The sequence below is a fragment of the Delphinus delphis genome, chromosome 4 (genome assembly GCF_949987515.2).
Source record: "Delphinus delphis chromosome 4, mDelDel1.2, whole genome shotgun sequence".
NCBI lineage: Eukaryota > Metazoa > Chordata > Mammalia > Artiodactyla > Delphinidae > Delphinus > Delphinus delphis.
Genome location: NC_082686.1, coordinates 115,212,455 through 115,231,329, shown reverse-complemented (window position 1 = coordinate 115,231,329; position 18,875 = coordinate 115,212,455). Strand labels below are relative to the sequence as shown.

General features: G+C 37.3%; 1 protein-coding gene across 3 annotated transcripts in view; it reads right to left on the bottom strand.

The window, feature by feature from the left end:
- The window catches only part of ARMC8 (armadillo repeat containing 8), a 106,499-nt gene that overhangs the window by 60,412 nt on the left and 27,212 nt on the right, over positions 1 to 18,875 (bottom strand). For all 3 annotated transcript variants that reach the window (XM_060011311.1, XM_060011312.1, XM_060011313.1), the window contains exons 3-6: positions 9,281 to 9,352; positions 7,786 to 7,928; positions 7,584 to 7,681; positions 2,626 to 2,718 (exon numbers count right to left, since the gene is read on the bottom strand). In XM_060011311.1, the coding sequence (XP_059867294.1) occupies positions 2,626 to 2,718; positions 7,584 to 7,681; positions 7,786 to 7,928; positions 9,281 to 9,352 (406 nt within the window). The remainder of the gene's footprint in view (positions 1 to 2,625; positions 2,719 to 7,583; positions 7,682 to 7,785; positions 7,929 to 9,280; positions 9,353 to 18,875) is intronic.

The following is an 18,875-nucleotide window of genomic DNA, read 5'->3' as shown; positions in this document are numbered from 1 at the left end:
AGCTTTCTCATTTCTTTTTTGGCCTTAATCCATTGTACAAATGTCCCATACTTTAACTAGTATCCTATAGTTAGACATTCAGATTGTTTTCAGTCTTGGAGTTATATTTATAAATGATGGTGAAGCACAGTGCAATTCTCTGTACGTAACTGTTTCCCACCGCTTACAAGATATTGTACTTTTTAATCCCTCACATTCTTTGCCCAAATTGCAGCAAATGTTTGTTACAAAAGAAGCTCTTCCTCTTCTCTATGGTCATAGATAGGATTGTGTAAAAACAACTGCAAGGAAGGAATTAGTGGCTGAACCAACTAAAGAGGAGGAACTATTATTCCATTATCAACTCTCTCTTTAGTCTCTCCAAATCAACCTGCACGAACCTGGAGTTAGTGAAACAGCCTCTCAGTGTGGGAAGCACATAAGCCCTCATGATCCTAAACCCCAAAAGATAGGTCTCGAAATCTGAGTCACTGCTTAAGTGGCAACAATGTAGAAGTTAGAATTCCAATTAATATTATTACTAGCCTTTTTTTGCTCCTTAATAAATCAGGGAGAGAATTTCAAAAATATAACTATGATTAGCTTACAACACAAATGCTTTAGAAATCTCTTTTTCTGTCTCTCCTGCCCAAAGTATGCAAATTTAATATTGATACTAGTATATGAAAATTTGTAAATGAGTCTTAAAATGCTACTATGAATTTTATTTACTGTTTTCATAAACAAAATGAAAATAAAAGGTTTTTATAATTAATGACATACAGAGATCATCAGACCAGCTGCTTTCAAAGATACATGTTTTTAGTGTGTCAGTAGGAAAATAAATAGTATTTTAGACTATTACTGTTGTCACTGGGTTTATACATGCTATAATGTTTCCTGAGGTCTAGTTATATCTCAGACTACTTAAATTGGGTCATCTAATTACCATGGCAAATGCTAATTATCAGGCTAAAAGAAAGATGAGTTCAGGTTTTTAATTTTCTTCAGTTCTGTTAGTGGCATGAGGGTGCCTGTAAATTCTTATTCAGCATAAGTTTCTCTCCAGCAAAAGAACTAGTGATTTAACAGTATTCCGTTATCTATCTCCAGCAAAAGAACTAGTAATTTAACAGTATTCCATTATCTATGATTTCGGCTAAAACAGCATTGAGAAGTTTCAGATGAGCAAGCCTAAAAGCACTGAGAAGTTCCTGAAGAGCAATTCTAAAAACTATTTGGGTAACTTCAGGGATAGGATTATTCAAACTTCTCATAATTTGACATGTAGTAGTTATACCTCCAGGTCCAATTTTCAGTGTCCATTTGGGATTACTGTGATTATGACTAGTAGATGCTGTGCTCTCAAGCACTTGCATCTAGATGCTGAAAGATTTGTAATGAGGCATATAGTTCTGGAGTATCCTTCTCCACCTATCTACCAGGGTTGGCTGTAAGACATCATTTAATGTCGGAAATTGTTTTCTCAAAGCTTTTCTTTGCTCACCTCAAGAGATTAAGGAATTGACATCCCTGGTCCTATAAGTTGGCTTACATGCTCACAAAGCAATCCAGGAGGAGAAACTTCAGAGACTTTTGACAAAAATCTTAAATTCTAAATGTCTTTATATATAGAATAGAATAGGCTATGACAGCTAGGATTTGAGAGGGGTTTTAAGTTATAATCTGTAGTTAGTTATAATCGATAGTTACTTTTTCTGAAAGGAACTGACTTAAGTTATATTTTGGAAACTGTCCTAAAATAGCATAGATCTGTGATCTTCTTAGTTTAGTATGCAGTTGTTCACTTTTCCTTCTTTCCTATAGTTCCCCAAACTCCTCATTTTATATTTGCATTATAAGTGATAAGCAGGTAAGTAATGCTGTCCTGAAAAACTTATCAGAAGATAAACAATGACTTGGTTAAAAGTTAGCAAATTATGGTTATCAAAAGAGTATACTCAATATGTAAACTATGAAGCAAAATAAGTAGCACTGCATGGCACTCTTCAGTTTAGGTTCAGGCTCTTCTAATAACTGAATTCCTCTCAACAAAGAGGAGAGAAGAATCTCTCTTAGTTCTCCTTATAAGAGATCACTTAAAACAATTTCCAACAATGTGGAAACTGAGGGTGTGGGAAAACAGTCATGAGCATATACTGCTGGTAGGAGTATAAAATTGTATAACCTCCAATATAAGACAACATGTGGTAAAATTACACATGCACACATTCTTTGACTCAGCAATTCTGTTTCTTATAAAATGTCTTACATACAGGGTATTTGCTGCATCACTGCTGTGAAATAAGATTGGAAACAAGCTAAATGCCCAACAATAGAGGACTGGTTGAATAAATTATTGTACATCTATACAATAAAATACTCTTCATCTGTTTAAAAAAAAAAGAATGAGGAAACTCCTCATGTACTGATGTGGAATATCCTTCAAGATGTTAAGTAAAAAATGCAAGGTGCAGAACAGTATGTATGGTACGCTACCATTTGTGTCAAAAAAAAAAAGAGGGGAAAATACATAAGTCTGCTTATATGTGTATAGATTAACTACAGGAGGATACACACAGAAGGCACATCTCCTGAGGACATGCAAGATTTTATATTATACAGAACATTTGTTCTGGTTCTTACTTTACAGCAGTGTGAGAAGATCTGACAGATGTACTCCTGGGTATAGCGGGACCTGCTAAGCAGCGCCATGAGATGCGGTATCACTGTGGCATCCTGGAGTCAAAGGGAAGAAGAGCACAGCAACAAGGAACTCAAATACAGTAAGTATCTCTAACAAATGATTTCCACGAGCAGATACATATGTAAGCCTCTTATCTTAATGACAGTAAATCAAGTCTCTTTAAGGAACACAACACAGAAGCAACACGGCAATCAAAACTGTCTAGGCAAAGGACAAGGAAAGGGGCTTCAATTTTCATCCTTGACAACAAAATACAAGAACAGGAAATTCTCAATTTCTCTCCCATAAACAGCCTACATCCCCACAATAAAACAAAATCATTTCAATAAGACTTGACATAAATCTATTCTGAAACCAAAATGTGACATATTAATAAGATACATAACAATGCATTGCTTATAAGGAGGAATTACTGTATTAAAATAAAAGTTGACAATTTTGATCTCTGAGATGTTCTGGTAAGTATCAGCAACAGGTTAACACTCATAACAACTGTAGTTAGCTAATTTCAGTCTTCACAATTTATATAATAGCAACTTCTCACTTATAGCCCACTCTCTGCCTACTACTGACGCTTCACAACACACACGATGGTACAGGACAAGACAGAACCTGCTGCAGGGCTCTCCAAAAATCTCCTCTTTCTTGAGTGCAAAAAGAATTAAATGTTGAAATAATATTTGGCTTGAACCACAGATGGTAAAGGAGACTTAGCTCAAGCCTCCTAGTCAATGCTCTCACAAGTCCTGTAGCAATGCTTCTCAAATATGAATGTGCACTGCGTGTATGTTCCCAGGGGACATTCTGTATATACAGATTCTGATTCTCTAGGTTTGCAGCAGGACTTAAGATTCTCCATTCTAACAAGCTCCCAACTGATACCTGATGTTGCTGGTCCACAGACCACCCTTTGACAAAAGACAACAGAGGGCAAGGAAGGAAACTTAAAAGAATACCAGAATACCACTGTTGGGATAAACAAGATTTGGGGTTTCCCTCAGAAAGAAAAGAATGCTCAAGATCCATAAAAGCTAAGTAGGAAAATAGGTTGTTGATGCCTACAAGTAGAATCTTTTCCCCTTGCTTGTTAGTATAACCCTGTGTTGTCATAAGCAGTTTAAAAACAAAATGAGGGAATTCCCTGAAGGTGCAGGGGTCAGGACTCAACGCTTTCACTGCCATAGACCCAGGTTTGATCCCAGGTCAGGGAACTAAGATCCCGCAAGTGGCGTGGCGTGGACAAAAAAAATAAACAACACTCAGAAAATTTCAAAGAAAGTCAGCTACTAAATTCATTTAAAAAAGGGAAGCGATGAGAATGTAAAGTATGCATCTATTTTACAGATGCGGGGTTGGGGTGGCAGGAATAACGATGACAGTGGTTCCATTGACAGATGATAGGGAAGTAGGTAACAGCTGAGAGAGAAGAAGCAATTGAGAGGAAGAGCCTCTATTACGCTCCTAAAACTACTTCCACCTCATTCCTTTCCTCCATTGCTCTCTCACCCCTCAGTTTTCCTGTGACAATAGCCCCTATCTCATTTCTTCACACCTGCGTCCTTTCTGCCAACTGTGTTATATATCTGCAGTTTATGGTTGATTAAACAAGGCAAAGAACAGTTACATAATTTCCCCAGTCACCCATCTGATAAACAGGATTGCAAACTAGACATCCTGCCCTCTTCAACAGGACTGTGCTGCCTTTAGTTTAGTGCCTGAGTTGCCATGGTAGCTGGCCTCTACACAATCCAACTCACAGATGTCAGTCAGTTACACCTAAATACTACTCTCTGTCATTGTCCCACCTAACACTCTTCATGGATTCTCCACTGTCTCTGAGGGATAAAACTGTTTCACAATTTAGGTATTCTCTCTGTGAAAGTCACGTTAATGTCCCTGTGTCTTAATTTTTCTTATGTAAAGAAGTTAAGTTTGTGTAGACTAGTGTTCTCCAAATTATGCACCACAATCCATTAGTGGGTCATGAAATCAGTTTAGAGAGGGAGGAGGAAGGAGCTAAATCAGTTAACCAGGATCAATTTCTCCCCCATTACTGGGCTGGGGGTTGGGGAGAAACTTATAGGGTAAAGAAGATGGGTGATTGGTTTAATTTCTTTGTAAACATGACAATTGGACTTTCAGGAAAACAGATGGAGAGTCCTTCTATGTGGAATGTTTTGAGGAGGATGTCCCCATTTTAGAAGTGCTTACAGTTAACCAGTGGTTCTCAAAGAGTGGTCCGTGGACCAGTAGCATCTCAAGTTACTGGGAAACTTGTTAGAAATGCATATTCTCAGGCGCTACCCCACACTCACTGAATCAGAAACTCTGTAGGCAGAGTCCAGGGTTCTGTGTTTAATGAGCTCTCCAGGCAATTCTGGTGCATGCTCAAGTTTGAGAACCAGTGTAGTAAACACTCTTTGGATTTATGAGGCACAGCTCCCTGAAGAATGCTGCACAAATCCCTGAGGTATAAAATTGAGATGTTTCATAATTTAGAGCCTCCCTGCTGTGTGAGGTGACCCACAAACCTCACAGACCTTATGCATCATTACAAGCCAGAGGAGCAAGGGCCTAATGTAGGAAAAACAAACTATGGAGGCACGTGGCATGTTCCCTCTCCCTGTCTGCTTTGCCTGTGCCTCTTGACTGCTTATACTCTTGAAATACTTGTAAAACATGATTCTGGACAAGATCTCTGATTCATTATGTGTCCACTTTGAAACTCTGACATTCTGTGTGTCAGCTCAGAGAATCACAACCAGCATTTTTTTTTAATGAAAAAGGATAGAACAGAAATCAGAAGGCACCACATTTATGGAACTGTTTTGTGAAGACTATCTCAGGATGTTCCACCACCCCTCACCCCCTCCCCTTTCCGCCCCCCACACACAGTAGGGCAGTGGAAAATATCATTCTTACTGTGGACTGTGGATAAGAGTTTGAAAAATACTAGTCTGGATAATTTTTATTAAGAAAGTCCCAAGTAATCAACAGATAAAAACACCCCCTAATACTCCCTGAAGTTTTTGAAAACCACTGAATGACTCTAAAGATCTTTAGATTCTCTCACACATACTCTGATTCTAGCCTGGTAAGTAAGCCTCTAACAAGTTGCTTCTGGTTCACCTCTCCAGCCGAAATGAACACGGATTCCTTTCCTGCATTAGACTATTCTGTCCACTGTCCTGCATATTCTCTCTTACACAGATGCTTCCTAGAACAGCTTCTTTTCTCTCCGCTTCTTGAAATCTTATCCATTATTCAAGACCAGGTTGAATTCTACCTTCTCTACAAAGCCTACTCTACTGGATTTAACCTATAGTGAGTGCATTAAATATACTCCTTAATTTGTACCTATTAGGAAATTAAGAAGGGTCTTTTTACAAAAACCAAAAGAAAAGAAACAGCTTACAAATTCCTCAAGATCTGAGACGACCTTTCACTTCTTTACAAAGCCTAGAACGTTTGATATTTGCAAATTAGCAAGACTTCAAACACTTCTTGAGACTTTTCTACAACACAGTTATCACAGTTAAGATCAGTTTTGAGATGCTACATATGGGTTGGCCAAAAGGTTCGTTCGTTTTTTTCCGTTAAGATGGCTCCAGTAGCACTTTGCTGTCTTTAACTTTATTGAAAACAATTTTGTTAGATCGTATGTGACAGCTGTCATATCAGTGTGCATTTAAAAAAAGACTTATCAAAATTGGTGAATTTTTGTGTAGTCATTTTAATATTGAAGATGGAAGAAAAAAGGCAACATTTTTGGCATATTATGCTTTATTATTTCAAGAAAGGTAAAAATGCAACTGAAACGCAAAAAAAGATTTGTGCAGTGTATGGAGAAGATGCTGTGACTGAACATGTCAAAAATGGTTTGTGAAGTTCTGTGCTGGAGATTTCTTGCTGGACGATACTTCATGGTCGGGTAGAACAGTTGACAGCGATTGAATCAAGACATTAGTTGAGAACGATAAACGTTATATCACGTGGGAGGTAGCCAACATACTCAAAATATCCAAATCATGCCTTGAAAATCATTTGCACCAGCTTGGTTATGTTCACCGCTTTGATGTTTGGGTTCCACATAAGTTAAGGATAAAAAACCTTCTTGACCGTATTTCCACATGCGGTTCTCTACTGAAACATAATGAAAAAGTTCCGTTTTTAAAACAAATTGTGGTGGGCAATGAAAAGTGGATACTGTGCAATAATGTGGAATGGAAGAGATCATGGGGCAAGCAAAATGAACCACCACCAACCACACCAAAGGCCGGTCTTCATCCAAAGAAGGTGATGTTGTCCATATGGTGGGATTGGAAGGGAGTCCTCTATTATGAGTTCCTTCCGGAAAACCAAACAAGTAATTCCAACAAGTACTGCTCCCAGTTAGACCAACTGAAAGCAGCACTAGACGAAAAGCGTCCAGAATTAGTCAACAGAAAACGCATAATCTTCCATCAGGATAACGCAAGACCGCATGTTTCTTTGATGACCAGGCAAAAACTGTTACAGCTTGGCTGGGAAGCTCTGATTCATCCACCATATTCACCAGACATTGCACGTTCAGATTTCCATTTATTTAGGTCTTTACAAAATTCTCTTAATGGAAAAAATTTCAATTCCTGAAAGACTGTAAAAGGCACCTGGAACAGTTCTTTGCTCAAAAAGATAAGAAGTTTTGGGAAGATGGAATTATGAAGTTGCCTGAAAAACGGCAGAAGGTAGTGGAACAAAAGGGTGAATACACTGTTCAATAAAGTTCTTGGTGAAAATGAAAAATGTGTCTTTCATTTTTACTTAAAAACTGAAGGCACTTTTTGGTCAACCCAATAAATTAGAAGTATGCTGTTAGTAAAATGTAACTGATGATTCAAAAACACCTAAAACTCACTGTATACAGTAGTTCCTCTGGAGTAACGGGACTGGTGAAGATGGTGCGCAGGCATCGGAGGCAAGCTTCAATGAACTTCAGGTCTGGGGACAGTAGTCCTATTAATAGAAAACAGATTTGAGACTCATCCTTTCAACTCATATTTAAAACTCTGCAAACTGATTCTAATTTTTACTTGTATAAAAATGACTTCTTTACATACCTTGCAGTAAGGCAGGGATAATATGGCAATCGAGTAGAGACTTAACATTGTTTTCAGTACCCATAGCAAGACTTCCCAATACCACTGCACATTCGGTTTTCAACTCTGTGCTTGAGGTTTCTTGCTGAAGCAAGTACAATAATCTAAAAAGAAAGAACTTGGTAAACAGAAGAGACTAAAAAACTTAAAAGTAAACATTAGCTAAAAGTAATGTTACAGAAAAAGGCTACCAATACATCCCACACACTGAAAATATGGTTGGTGAGCTTATGGAGGGCTAGGAAATGGTCATATTTTTATATAAGCTGTTACTTTAATAATGGAATATCCAGTGGGGGTGGATCTAAAGAGATTTTCTTCATTTTGAGCAACAGAACTATCATATAATCTTAGTTTATCAGAACTGTGAATCTGAAAGTTGTCCGCAAGTGATCTCTGTGGAAACAGCAGCACCACAGTCCACGTTATCTGCCACTCCAGGATATGAAGACTCCCAAAGCCAAGTGCTGCCGGATCTTAAGGACCTTGAATACCCAATACTGCAGTTCAGAGATCACAGAGATCTAGCCTAGAGGGAATATTCAGAGTCCTTGTGCTGCTCTTCAAGCAAGGGAAGCTCTCTTCTTTCTCCAGTCCTCCTATTTGGGAGATCAGAAGATCCTATTTCTACTCCAGGCCAGCCTGACAAATAAATACTCCCCAAATTCTAATCATCCACCACTTATGACCATCTCCTTTATGTTCTAATGTAGAACCTTCATGTTCTCTAAAGCATATTTATATATACTGAGCACTAATTCCCTAAGAAAGGCTGCTGACAGCTTTATAGTGACCAAAGGTCAATCACGTTAAAAACAATAAAACCATTAATCCTATATTAAAAGATAGAAAAGAAGAAAGAGAAAAAAACAAAACATTAAAAAATTCTGAATGAAAAACTTACAGCAATTGCACATAAAACTTAGTTCTGGGTAGCAAAGGCAAAGAGGAAGTTATACAACTGTCACTGTCTACCAAAAGGAAGCTTATTAGCTTCATCAGAAGAAATCAAACTTTCTATGTTAACTTAAAAACCAGCAAATTCGAAAAATTAGAAATTAAAAAAGCAGGGTTAAAAAACCAAGAATTTTTTTTAAACTCAAAAAAGGTTTTGCGAATCCTAATAAATTATTATCCAATCATACAAAAACTGCCAGAGTGCAAAGGAGACAGGGAAGATTCAGGCTGGTGTACACTGCTTATCTACACAACACATCCTTTTATTGCAGGGTCAATGATCTTCCTGAACCTCTAGAAAGTATTAATACATTTGTTTCATATTCCATTCCCTGGTACCTTAATTGTTTTTAAAGAGATGCTTCATATACTTCAAAGCATTTATTTAAAAAAAATAAGAACAGACAATACAGAAAAAAGATAGGTCTTATGGTTGAGAATGAGAAATACATTCAAAACTTAGTATGAATAGCAGAAAAGGGGATGACAGCAAACTTACCTCGGAACAGCTCCTAGAACAATGAGGTTGGCTTTCTGCTTGTTGTTTCCAATTACAGCATTTTTCATGTCTCTGAATTCAGGGGAAAGAGAAAAGGGTAAGGTATGTTGAGACATCACAGAAAAATAAAAGATCAATGCATCCCACTTTATCTTTATTATGCAACATCTTGGATTGGCAAGTACAGAAGTTAGGGACAAAGTGAAAACACTGACGCTTTTCCACCTGGAGTGCCAAAGAGAAGGGACAGAGATAGGTACCTTATAAACCTGGGGCTGTAAAACAGGAGAGTAGCAAGGTGGGGGGAGGGGGGAATGAGAGACATCTTGAGTATTGGCAAAAGACTTCCAATACAAAGGAAGTTGAGTTCTTCAAAAAGGCTACCAATCCTTTGAATAAAAAGAAATATAGGCCATCTTCTCACGCACAGCTCTGGGAGTAGGGAGTAAAAGCAGCCAGCCGACAGAACAGATCTGATCTTGTTTCAGGGACAATGACTTTCCTTTTTTCCTTTTCTTCTGAATTCTCTGGACTGAATATTTCTGATTCCATTTTATCTCCTTTATTGTCTTATTAGCTGTACCTCTTTGGGTTTTGTTTTGTTGTTTTTCAGTGGTTGCTTTACAATATGCATCTTTTAACTTAACACAGTCAATCTTCAAGGGATACTGTCCCATTTCATGTGTATTTTAAGAGCCTTGCAAGCATATACTTCCATCTTCCCATCCATTCTTTGAGCTGCTGTCATAGTTTTATTTTTAAATTAGTTAGAAACAACATAATATACTGTACCTTTTTTTTTTTTTGGCTGTGCTGTGAGATCTGTGGGATCTTAGTTTCCCCACCAGGGGTTGAACCCATGCCCCCTGCAGTAGAAGCACGGAGTCCTAACCACTGGACCACCAGGGAATTCCCTATATTGTATTATTTTTGATTTAAAAGCCACTTATCTTTTAAGGAGATTTAAAAATAAGAAAAAATCTTTTATATTTCCCATATATTCACCAGTATTTTTTATTCTAGCTACACTCAGATCTTTATTTCACCAGGAGTAACACTCTATTCCATAAAAAGAATATCAATGACCAGTTGGTTCACAAACACATGGTTGTTCCCAGAGAAAATACAAACAGCTGAAAATAAGCCCAGTACTAATAAAATGTTTAATTAAAAAAACTTACGCTAATTGGTCAGTAGTGCTATCTTAATATAGAACATTAGAACACTGTGATTCTCAAAGTATGGAAGAAGGTATCAGAGACTCCATGGGCATTTCAGAAGTTTAAGAGAGAGTCTGGAAATTTCTGGCCATAGTTTTAAAATAGAAAGCCTTTTTTGCACAATCCTAAAGAAAATCATATTTTTCAGTACTGTACCTGCCTTGTAAATAAAAAGGAGACTATACTTTTTTTTTGAATTTTATTTTTTTGTACAGCAGGTTCTTATTAGTTATCCATTTTATACATATTAGTGTATATATGGCAATCCCAATCTCCCAATTCATCCCACCACCACCACCCCCCACTCCACTTTCCCCCCTTGATATCCATACATTTGCTTTCTGCATCTGTGTCTCAATATCTGCCCTGCAAACTGGTTCATCTGTACCATTTTCTAGTTTCCACATATACACGTTAATACACAATATTTGTTTTTCTCTTTCTGACCTACCTCACTCTGTATGACAGTCTCTAGATCCATCCACGTCTCTACAAATGACCCAATTTCGTTCCTTTTTATGGCTGAGTAATAGTCCACTGTATACATGTACCACATCTTCTTTATCCATTCATCTGATGATGGGCATTTAGGTTGCTTCCGTGTCCTGGCTATTGTAAATAGTGCTGCAATGAACATTGGGGTGCATGTGTCTTTTTGAATTATGGTTTTCTCTGGGTATATGCCCAGTAGTGGGATTGCTGGGTCATATGGTAGTTCTATTTTTACTTTTTTAAGGAACCTCCATACTGTTCTCCATAGTGGCTGTATCAATTTACATTCCCACCAACAGTGCAAGAGGGTTTCCTTTTCTCCACACCCTCTCCAGCATTTGTTGTTTGTAGATTTTCTGACGATGCCCAATCTAACTGGTGTGAGGTGATACCTCATTGTGGTTTTGATTTGCATTTCTCTAATAATTAGTGATGTTGAGCAGCTTTTCATGCGCTTCTTGGCCATCTGTATGTCTTCTCTGGAGAAATGTCTATTTAGGTCTTCTGCCCATTTTTGGATTGGGTTGTTTGTTTTTTAATATTGAGCTGCACGAGTTTATATATTTTGGAGATTAATCCTTTGTGCGCTGATTCGTTTGCAAATATTTTCTCACATTCTGAGGGTTGTCTTTTCATCTTGTTTGTAGTTTCCTTTGCTGTGCAAAAGCTTTGAAGTTTCATTAGGTCCCATTTGTTTATTTTTGTTTTTATTTCCATTACTCTAGGAGGTGGATCAAAAAAGATCTTGCTGTGATTTATGTCAAAGAGTGTTCTTCCTATGTTTTCCTCTAAGAGTTTTATAGTTTCTGGCCTCACATTAAGGTCTCTAAACCGTTTTGAGTTTATTTTTGTGTATGGTGTTAGGGAGTGTTCTAATTTCATTCTTTTACATGTAGCTGTCCAGTTCTCCGAGCACCACTTATTGAAGAGACTGTCTTTTCTCCATTGTATATCCTTGCCTCCTTTGTCATAGATTAGTTGACCATAGGTGCGTGGGTTTATCTCTGGGCTTTCTATCCTGTTCCATTGATCTATATTTCTGGTTTTGTGCCAGTACCATATTGTCTTGATTACTGTAGCTTTGTAGTATAGTCTGAAGTCAGGGAGTCTGATTCCTCCAGCTCCATTTTTTCCCCTCAAGACCGTTTTGGCTATTTGGGGTCTTTTGTGTCTCCATACAAATTTTAAGATTTTTTGTTCCAGTTCTGTAAAAATGCCACTGGTAATCTGATAGCAATTGCATTCAATCAGTAGATTGCTTTGGGTAGTACAGTCATTTCCACAATATTGATTCTTCCAATCCAAGAACATGGTATATCTCTCCGTCTGTTTGTATCATCTTTAATTTCTTTTATCAGTGTCTTATAGTTTTCTGCATACAGGTCTTTTGTCTCCCTAGGCAGGTTTATTCCTAGGTATTTTATTCTTTTTGTTGCAATGGTAAAAGGGAGTGTTTCCTTAATTTCTCTTTCAGATTTTTCATCATCAGTGTACAGGAATGCAAGGGATTTCTGTGCATTAATTTTGTATCCTGAAAGTTTACCAAATTCATTAGCTCTAGTAGTTTTCTGGTGGCATCTTTAGGATTCTCTATGTATAGTATCATGTCATCTGGAAACAGTGACAGTTTTACTTCTTCTTTTCCAATTTGGAGTCCTTTTAATTCTTTTTCTTCTCTGATTGCCATGGCTAGGACTTCCAAAACTATGTTGAATAATAGTGGGGAGAGTGGACATCCTTGTCTTGTTCCTGGTTTTAGAGGAAATGCTTTCAGTTCTTCACCACTGAGAATGATGTTTGCTGTGGGTTTGTCCTATATGGCCTTTATTATGTTGAGGTAGGTTCCCTCTATGCCCACTTTCTGGAGAGTTTTTATCATAAATGGGTGTTGAGTTTTGTCAAAAGCTTTCTCTGCATCTATTGAGATGATCATACGGTTTTTCTTCTTCAATTTGTTAATATGGTGTACCACACTGATGGATTTGCGTATACTGAAGAATCCTTGCATCCCTGGGATATATCCCACTTGATCATGGTGTATGATCCTTTTAATGTGTTCTTGAATTCTGTTTGCAAGTATTTAGTTGAGGATTTTTGCATCTATATTCATGAGTGATATTGGTCTGTAATTTTCTTTTTTTGTAATATCTTTGTCTGGTTTTGGTATCAGGGTGATAGTGGCCTCATAGAATGAGTTTGGGAGTGTTCCTTCCTCTGCAATTTTTTGGAAGAGTTTGAGAAGGATGGGTGTTAAGTGCTTCTCTAAATGTTTGATAGAATTCACCTGCGAAGCCATCTGGTCCTGGACTTTTCTTTGTTGGAAGATTTTTAATCACAGTTTCAATTTCATTACTTGTGATTGGTCTGTTCATATTTTCTATTTCTTCCTGGTTCAGTCTTAGAAGGTTATACCTTTCTAAGAATTTGTCCATTTCTTCCAGTTTGTCCATTTTACTGGCATAGAGTTGCTTGTAGTAGTCTCTTAGGATGCTTTGTATTTCTGTGGTGTCCATTGTAACTTCTCCTTTTTCGTTTCTAATTTTATTGATTTGAGTCTTCTCCCTCTTTTTCTTGATGAGTCTGGCTAATGGTTTATCAATTTTGTTTATCTTCTCAAAGAACCAGCTTTTAGTTTTACTAATCTTTGCTATTGTTGTCTTTGTTTCTATTTCATTTATTTCTGCTTTGTTCTTTATGATTTCTTTTCTTCTACTAACTTTGGGTTTTGTTTATTCTTCTTTCTCTAGTTCTTTTAGGTGTAAGGTTAGATTGTTTATTTGAGATGTTTGTTGTTTCTTGAGGTAGGATTGTATAGCTATAAACTTCCTTCTTAGAACTGCTCTTGCTGCATCCCATAGGTTTTGGATTGTCGTGTTTTTATTGTCATTTGTCTCTGGGTATTTTTTGATTTCTTCAGTGATCTCTTGGTTATTTAGTAACATATTGTTTAGCCTCCATGTGTTTTTGTTTTTGATGGTTTTTTCCCTGTAAGTGATTTCTAATCTCATAGCGTTGTGGTCAGAAAAGATGCTTGATATGATTTCAATTTTCTTAAATTTACTGAGGCTTAATTTGTGACCCAAGGTGTGATCTATCCTGGAGAATGTTCCGTGCGCACTTGAGAATAAAGTGTAATCTGCTGTTTTTGGATGGAATCTCCTATAAATATCAAATAACTCTATCTGGTCTATTGTGTCATTTAAAGCTTCTGTTTCCTTATTTATTTTCATTTTGGATGACCTGTCCATTGGTGTAAGTGAGGTGTTAAAGTCCCCCACTATTACTGTGTTACTGTCGATTTCCTCTTTTATAGCTGCTAGCAGTTGCCTTATGTATTGAGGTGCTCCTATGTTGGGTGCATATATATATTTATAATTGTTGTATCTTCTCCTTGGATTGATCCCTTGATCATTATGTACTGTCCTTCCTTGTGTGTTGTAACATTCTTTATTTTAAAGTTTATTTTATCTGATATGAGTATTGCTACTTCAGCTTTCTTTTGATTTCCATTTGCATGGAATATCTTTTTCCATCCCCTCACTTTCAATCTGTATGTGTCCCTAGGTCTGAAGTGGGTCTCTTGTAGACAGCATATATATGGGTCTTGTTTTTGTATCCATTCAGCGAGCCTGTGTCTTTTGGTTGGAGCATTTAATCCATTCATGTTTAAGGTAATTATCGATTTGTATGTCCCTATTACCATTTTCTTAATTGTTTTGGGTTTGTTTTTTGTAGGTCCTTTTCTTCTCTTGTGTTTCCCACTTAGAGAAGTTCCTTTAGCATTTGTTGTAGAGCTGGTTTGGTGGTGCTGAATTCTCTCAGCTTTTGCTTGTCTGTAAAGCTTTTGATTTCTCCATCGAATCTGAATGAGATCCTTGCCAGGTAGAGTAATCTTGGTTGTAGGTTCTTCCCTCTCATCACTTTAAATATGCCATGCCACTCCCTTCTGGCTTGTAGAGTTTCTGCTGAGAAATCAGCTGTTAACCTTATGGGAGTTCCCTTATATGTTATTTGTCATTTTTCCCTTGCTGCTTTCAATACTTTTTCGTCTTTAATTTTTGCCAATTTGATTACTATGTGTCTCGGCATGTTTCTCCTTGGGTTTATCCTGTATGGGACTCTCTGCACTTCCTGGACTTGGGTGGCTATTTCCTTTCCCATGTTAAGGAAGTTTTTGACTATAATCTCTTCAAATATTTTCTCGGGTCCTTTCTTCCTCTCTTCTTCTGGGACCCCTGTAATGCGAATGCTGTTGCATTTAATGTTGTCCCAGAGGTCTCTTAGGCTGTCTTCATTTCTTTTCATTCTTTTTTCTTTACTCTGCTCCTCAGCAGTGAATTTCACCATTCTTTCAGGTCACTTATCTGTTCTTCTGCCACAGTTATTCTGCTATTGATTTCTTCTAGTGTAGTTTTCATTTCAGTTATTGTATTGTTTATTTCTGTGTGTTTGTTCTTTAATTCTTCTACGTCTTTGTTAAACATTTCTTGCATCTTCTCGATCTTTGCCTCCATTCTTTTTCTGAGGTCCTGGATCATCTTCACTATCATTATTCTGAATTCTTTTTCTGGAAGGTTGCTTATCTCCACTTCATTTAGTTGTTTTTCTGGGGTTTTATCTTTTTCTTTCATCTGGTACATAGCCCTCTGCCTTTTCATCTTGTCTATCTTTCTGTGAATATGGTTTTTGTTCCACAGGCTGCAGGATTGTAGTTCTTCTAGCTTCTGCTCGAGACTATACTTTTCATTAAAAGTTATTTCACTTTGGAAAATCAGATCAGTGGCACTCATGGTATATGGGTCATCAATACCATACCGACATCAGTCCATAGTTTCTGCTCTTGCGTTCATACCTCATTAAGTTTTCTAACATGGTCACCCCTAAGCACTTACATATTGAAACATTATAAATTATCTTTTTTTCATATTCCAAAATACATTCCCCTAATTACTTACTGAGATCTCTTTGACTTCTCTTTTAGGCAGCAGAGCTCTACAGTATACAGGAATTTTTTGCTGACCATGAAAGTTACAATTCTGAAAAAGTTCTGTAACTGGCAAACCATGATCTTATAGAAAAACACGAGTAGAAAGTGGGGGTGGGGGGGAGTTATTAAGAAAATCAGTGACTAAATGTTATCGTCAGCTTGTGTTTCCAGTACCAACCAATTTCACTGGCATTGAAAACCCTGGTAACAATAATTATAATACCCCTCTCCTTAATTACCTTCTTCAATTATTACAGAAAAATGCTGCTATGACGTAGTGGTCTGCTGAAAGCTGATTCTCCCCACAAATTTTTGAATAGCATTTTCACAAGTCTTGAGCCAAACACTGTACCTGTTAGTCTTCTTCCTTCAGCTCAGTGCTTGAGGGTGGTCTATTTTTCAGGTCCTTACCTCTCTCTCTGTAAATATCCCTCAGATCTTCCATATGGTTTATAGGGGATCAGCAGGAGTATTTTTTGTTTATGAGGACTAAGCTGAATGAAGTTTACTAAGGTTTTAACCAAGTTCTGATACATGATTATAAAATTATGTGATACTGAAGCTTCCCTGAGCAAAGCATAGTTGATGATAAATTGTACATCTAAGCTCCTGCCTCCTTATGGATGTCTGCTGTTTTCTTAGAGACCTGCTTCCCAATTGTCAGCTTATAGACCCTAACCTAGCAGTCTGTCATCTTCTTTCATCTTCTTCTTTTCTCTTAATGTGTTCTGCCTATACCAACACAGTACATTCATTTGTCCAGTAGCTGTCTATCTACTGAGGGTTTATTTATGCCAGGTGCCATTCTGGAGGTTCTCTCTATTCTGGAATTCCCAACCCTAACATTTTCTCAGATTTCTCCCCATTCTTCCTAAACGAAGCAGAAATGAGGTGTCCCCACCTTATAAACACAACCCAAATACCTCAAACCATGCCAGAGTAAATGTTTTTATAGACAAAAGCAAACAAAAACTCCAAAACCAACTTTCCAGTTCTCCTAATAGTTTGCAAAAAGGACACGAAGGAGGCAGCTGGTAGTTATAGAGTAATCGCAGGCTAAAGAGAACACAATTAATAAAATGGACCAATGTCTAAAGAAAACAATTCTTGCTCTGGCTCTAATAAGTAAAATATATCTATACTAGACAAGGAAGAGATGTTAACGCCCTGCAAATAAATTCTATTCAGTTGTACCAGAAGATCATTTCTATGAAAGAGTTAAAATCGAAAGAGACAATAATGAATACATATACTCATTTTTAGCAGATCTAAGTACAGGGTAAGATTCAATTTCAGAGCCAGCCAAATGAAGCTTCTTTCAGTTCCCAGAGTGTAGCTATTTTCTCTCTCTTTCATTTCCTTATTATTCCCTCCCTTATATCATTCCCTGGCCAATTTTACTCATCTTTCAGGTCTGAGCTTCTATGTCAGTGTCATCCTCCAGGAAGCATGCCCTGACAACTCCCAAGTCTGGGTTAGGTATCCCTCCTAGTGGCCTGTATCATAACATACTCATTACTTTTTTAGGAAAGAAGTCTGTCTCCTCTTCAGAGGCAAGAAACCAGTCTGACCTGGAAATATCAGAGAAGTTACTATCAATGGATCACAAAACATACCATATAGAAATCCGTATTTTTGTAAAATACAAACTCACAACTATCAAGATGGGAGCACAACAAAACTAGGCAGGGTTTACACATTGCTTTGAAGTTCACAAAGCATTCCATACCCATTATTTAATCTTCACCACAATCTTGAGTAATATTAACCCCATTTTACAGATGAGGAAGCTAAGACTTGGGTTTGGGCTCTTCTCAAAGCTCCATAATAAATGACAGAGCCAGTCTCAACCCATGTCCCTTATGCCAAGTGTTTTTTCCATTACCTCCAGTGATATCAGGCATTCAGAGAAAAGACAAAAGAATTTAGTAAATGAATTTCCTTTTTCCTCCTGTCTTTCAATTTACATTTTTATGCAAAATAAAAGCATATCTTTTAGGCAAAGACATCCTTTTCCCAGTAGATCAAAGAAATATATAATCTCAATCTCATGTCCATCAATCCTTAATATTGGAGGGGGTGGAATGCCCTACTAACATACTACTGAAATTCAACAATTACTTTTTGAGCTCAGCACTGTGCTAGGCTCTATGAAGGATACAAAAGCATCACATAATGAGATGTCTGATCTGAAGAGTTTACAATCTTTTTGAGATGACAAAAATAACACTAACAATGTAAGGCAGTGTATATTATAAATAGTGTGCTTATAGGGCTGAGAAAAGTAGATGATAAGACAAGCTTCACAGGTTTTGAAGCAATGGTAGGAACTAAGATAGACCTTAGAAAATGGCTAGGATTTGAATAAGTGGATGAGGAGGGCAAAAGGAACCATACTGGAAATGAATATGGCATACTTCTGGGGCAGTACCAGGAGCCAAGATTGAAAAGAAGGTTCCTTTTAAGGTGGAACATTAAGCATGGAACAAAGTTAGGAAAGTGAAAGGGAGAAGAGACAAACTAAAGGGGGATGGATTAAGGAGAAATCATGTTTTTGATCAGAAAAAGGACATGAAGGAAGCAATGACAATGGAAGATAAGCTGAATGTGGAATGGACTGGAATACAGATAATTCTAGAGTTGAGAGGCAACTAAACGGCTGATGCCCTTCCTCTGTGGTCCCAAGACCCTCTGTACTTATCATTATCACAGTATTCACTAATCAAACTACAGTGAACTGTCTCTTTAGTTATCTGACTCCTGCATTAGACTTTTGGATCTCCCAGAGCAGTGACTAATTATTCACTCTTATATACTCCCATACTAGCACAATGCCTACCTAGCACCTGATACGCACTCAATAAATGTTTGTTTAAAAAACTACTCAATCCATCCA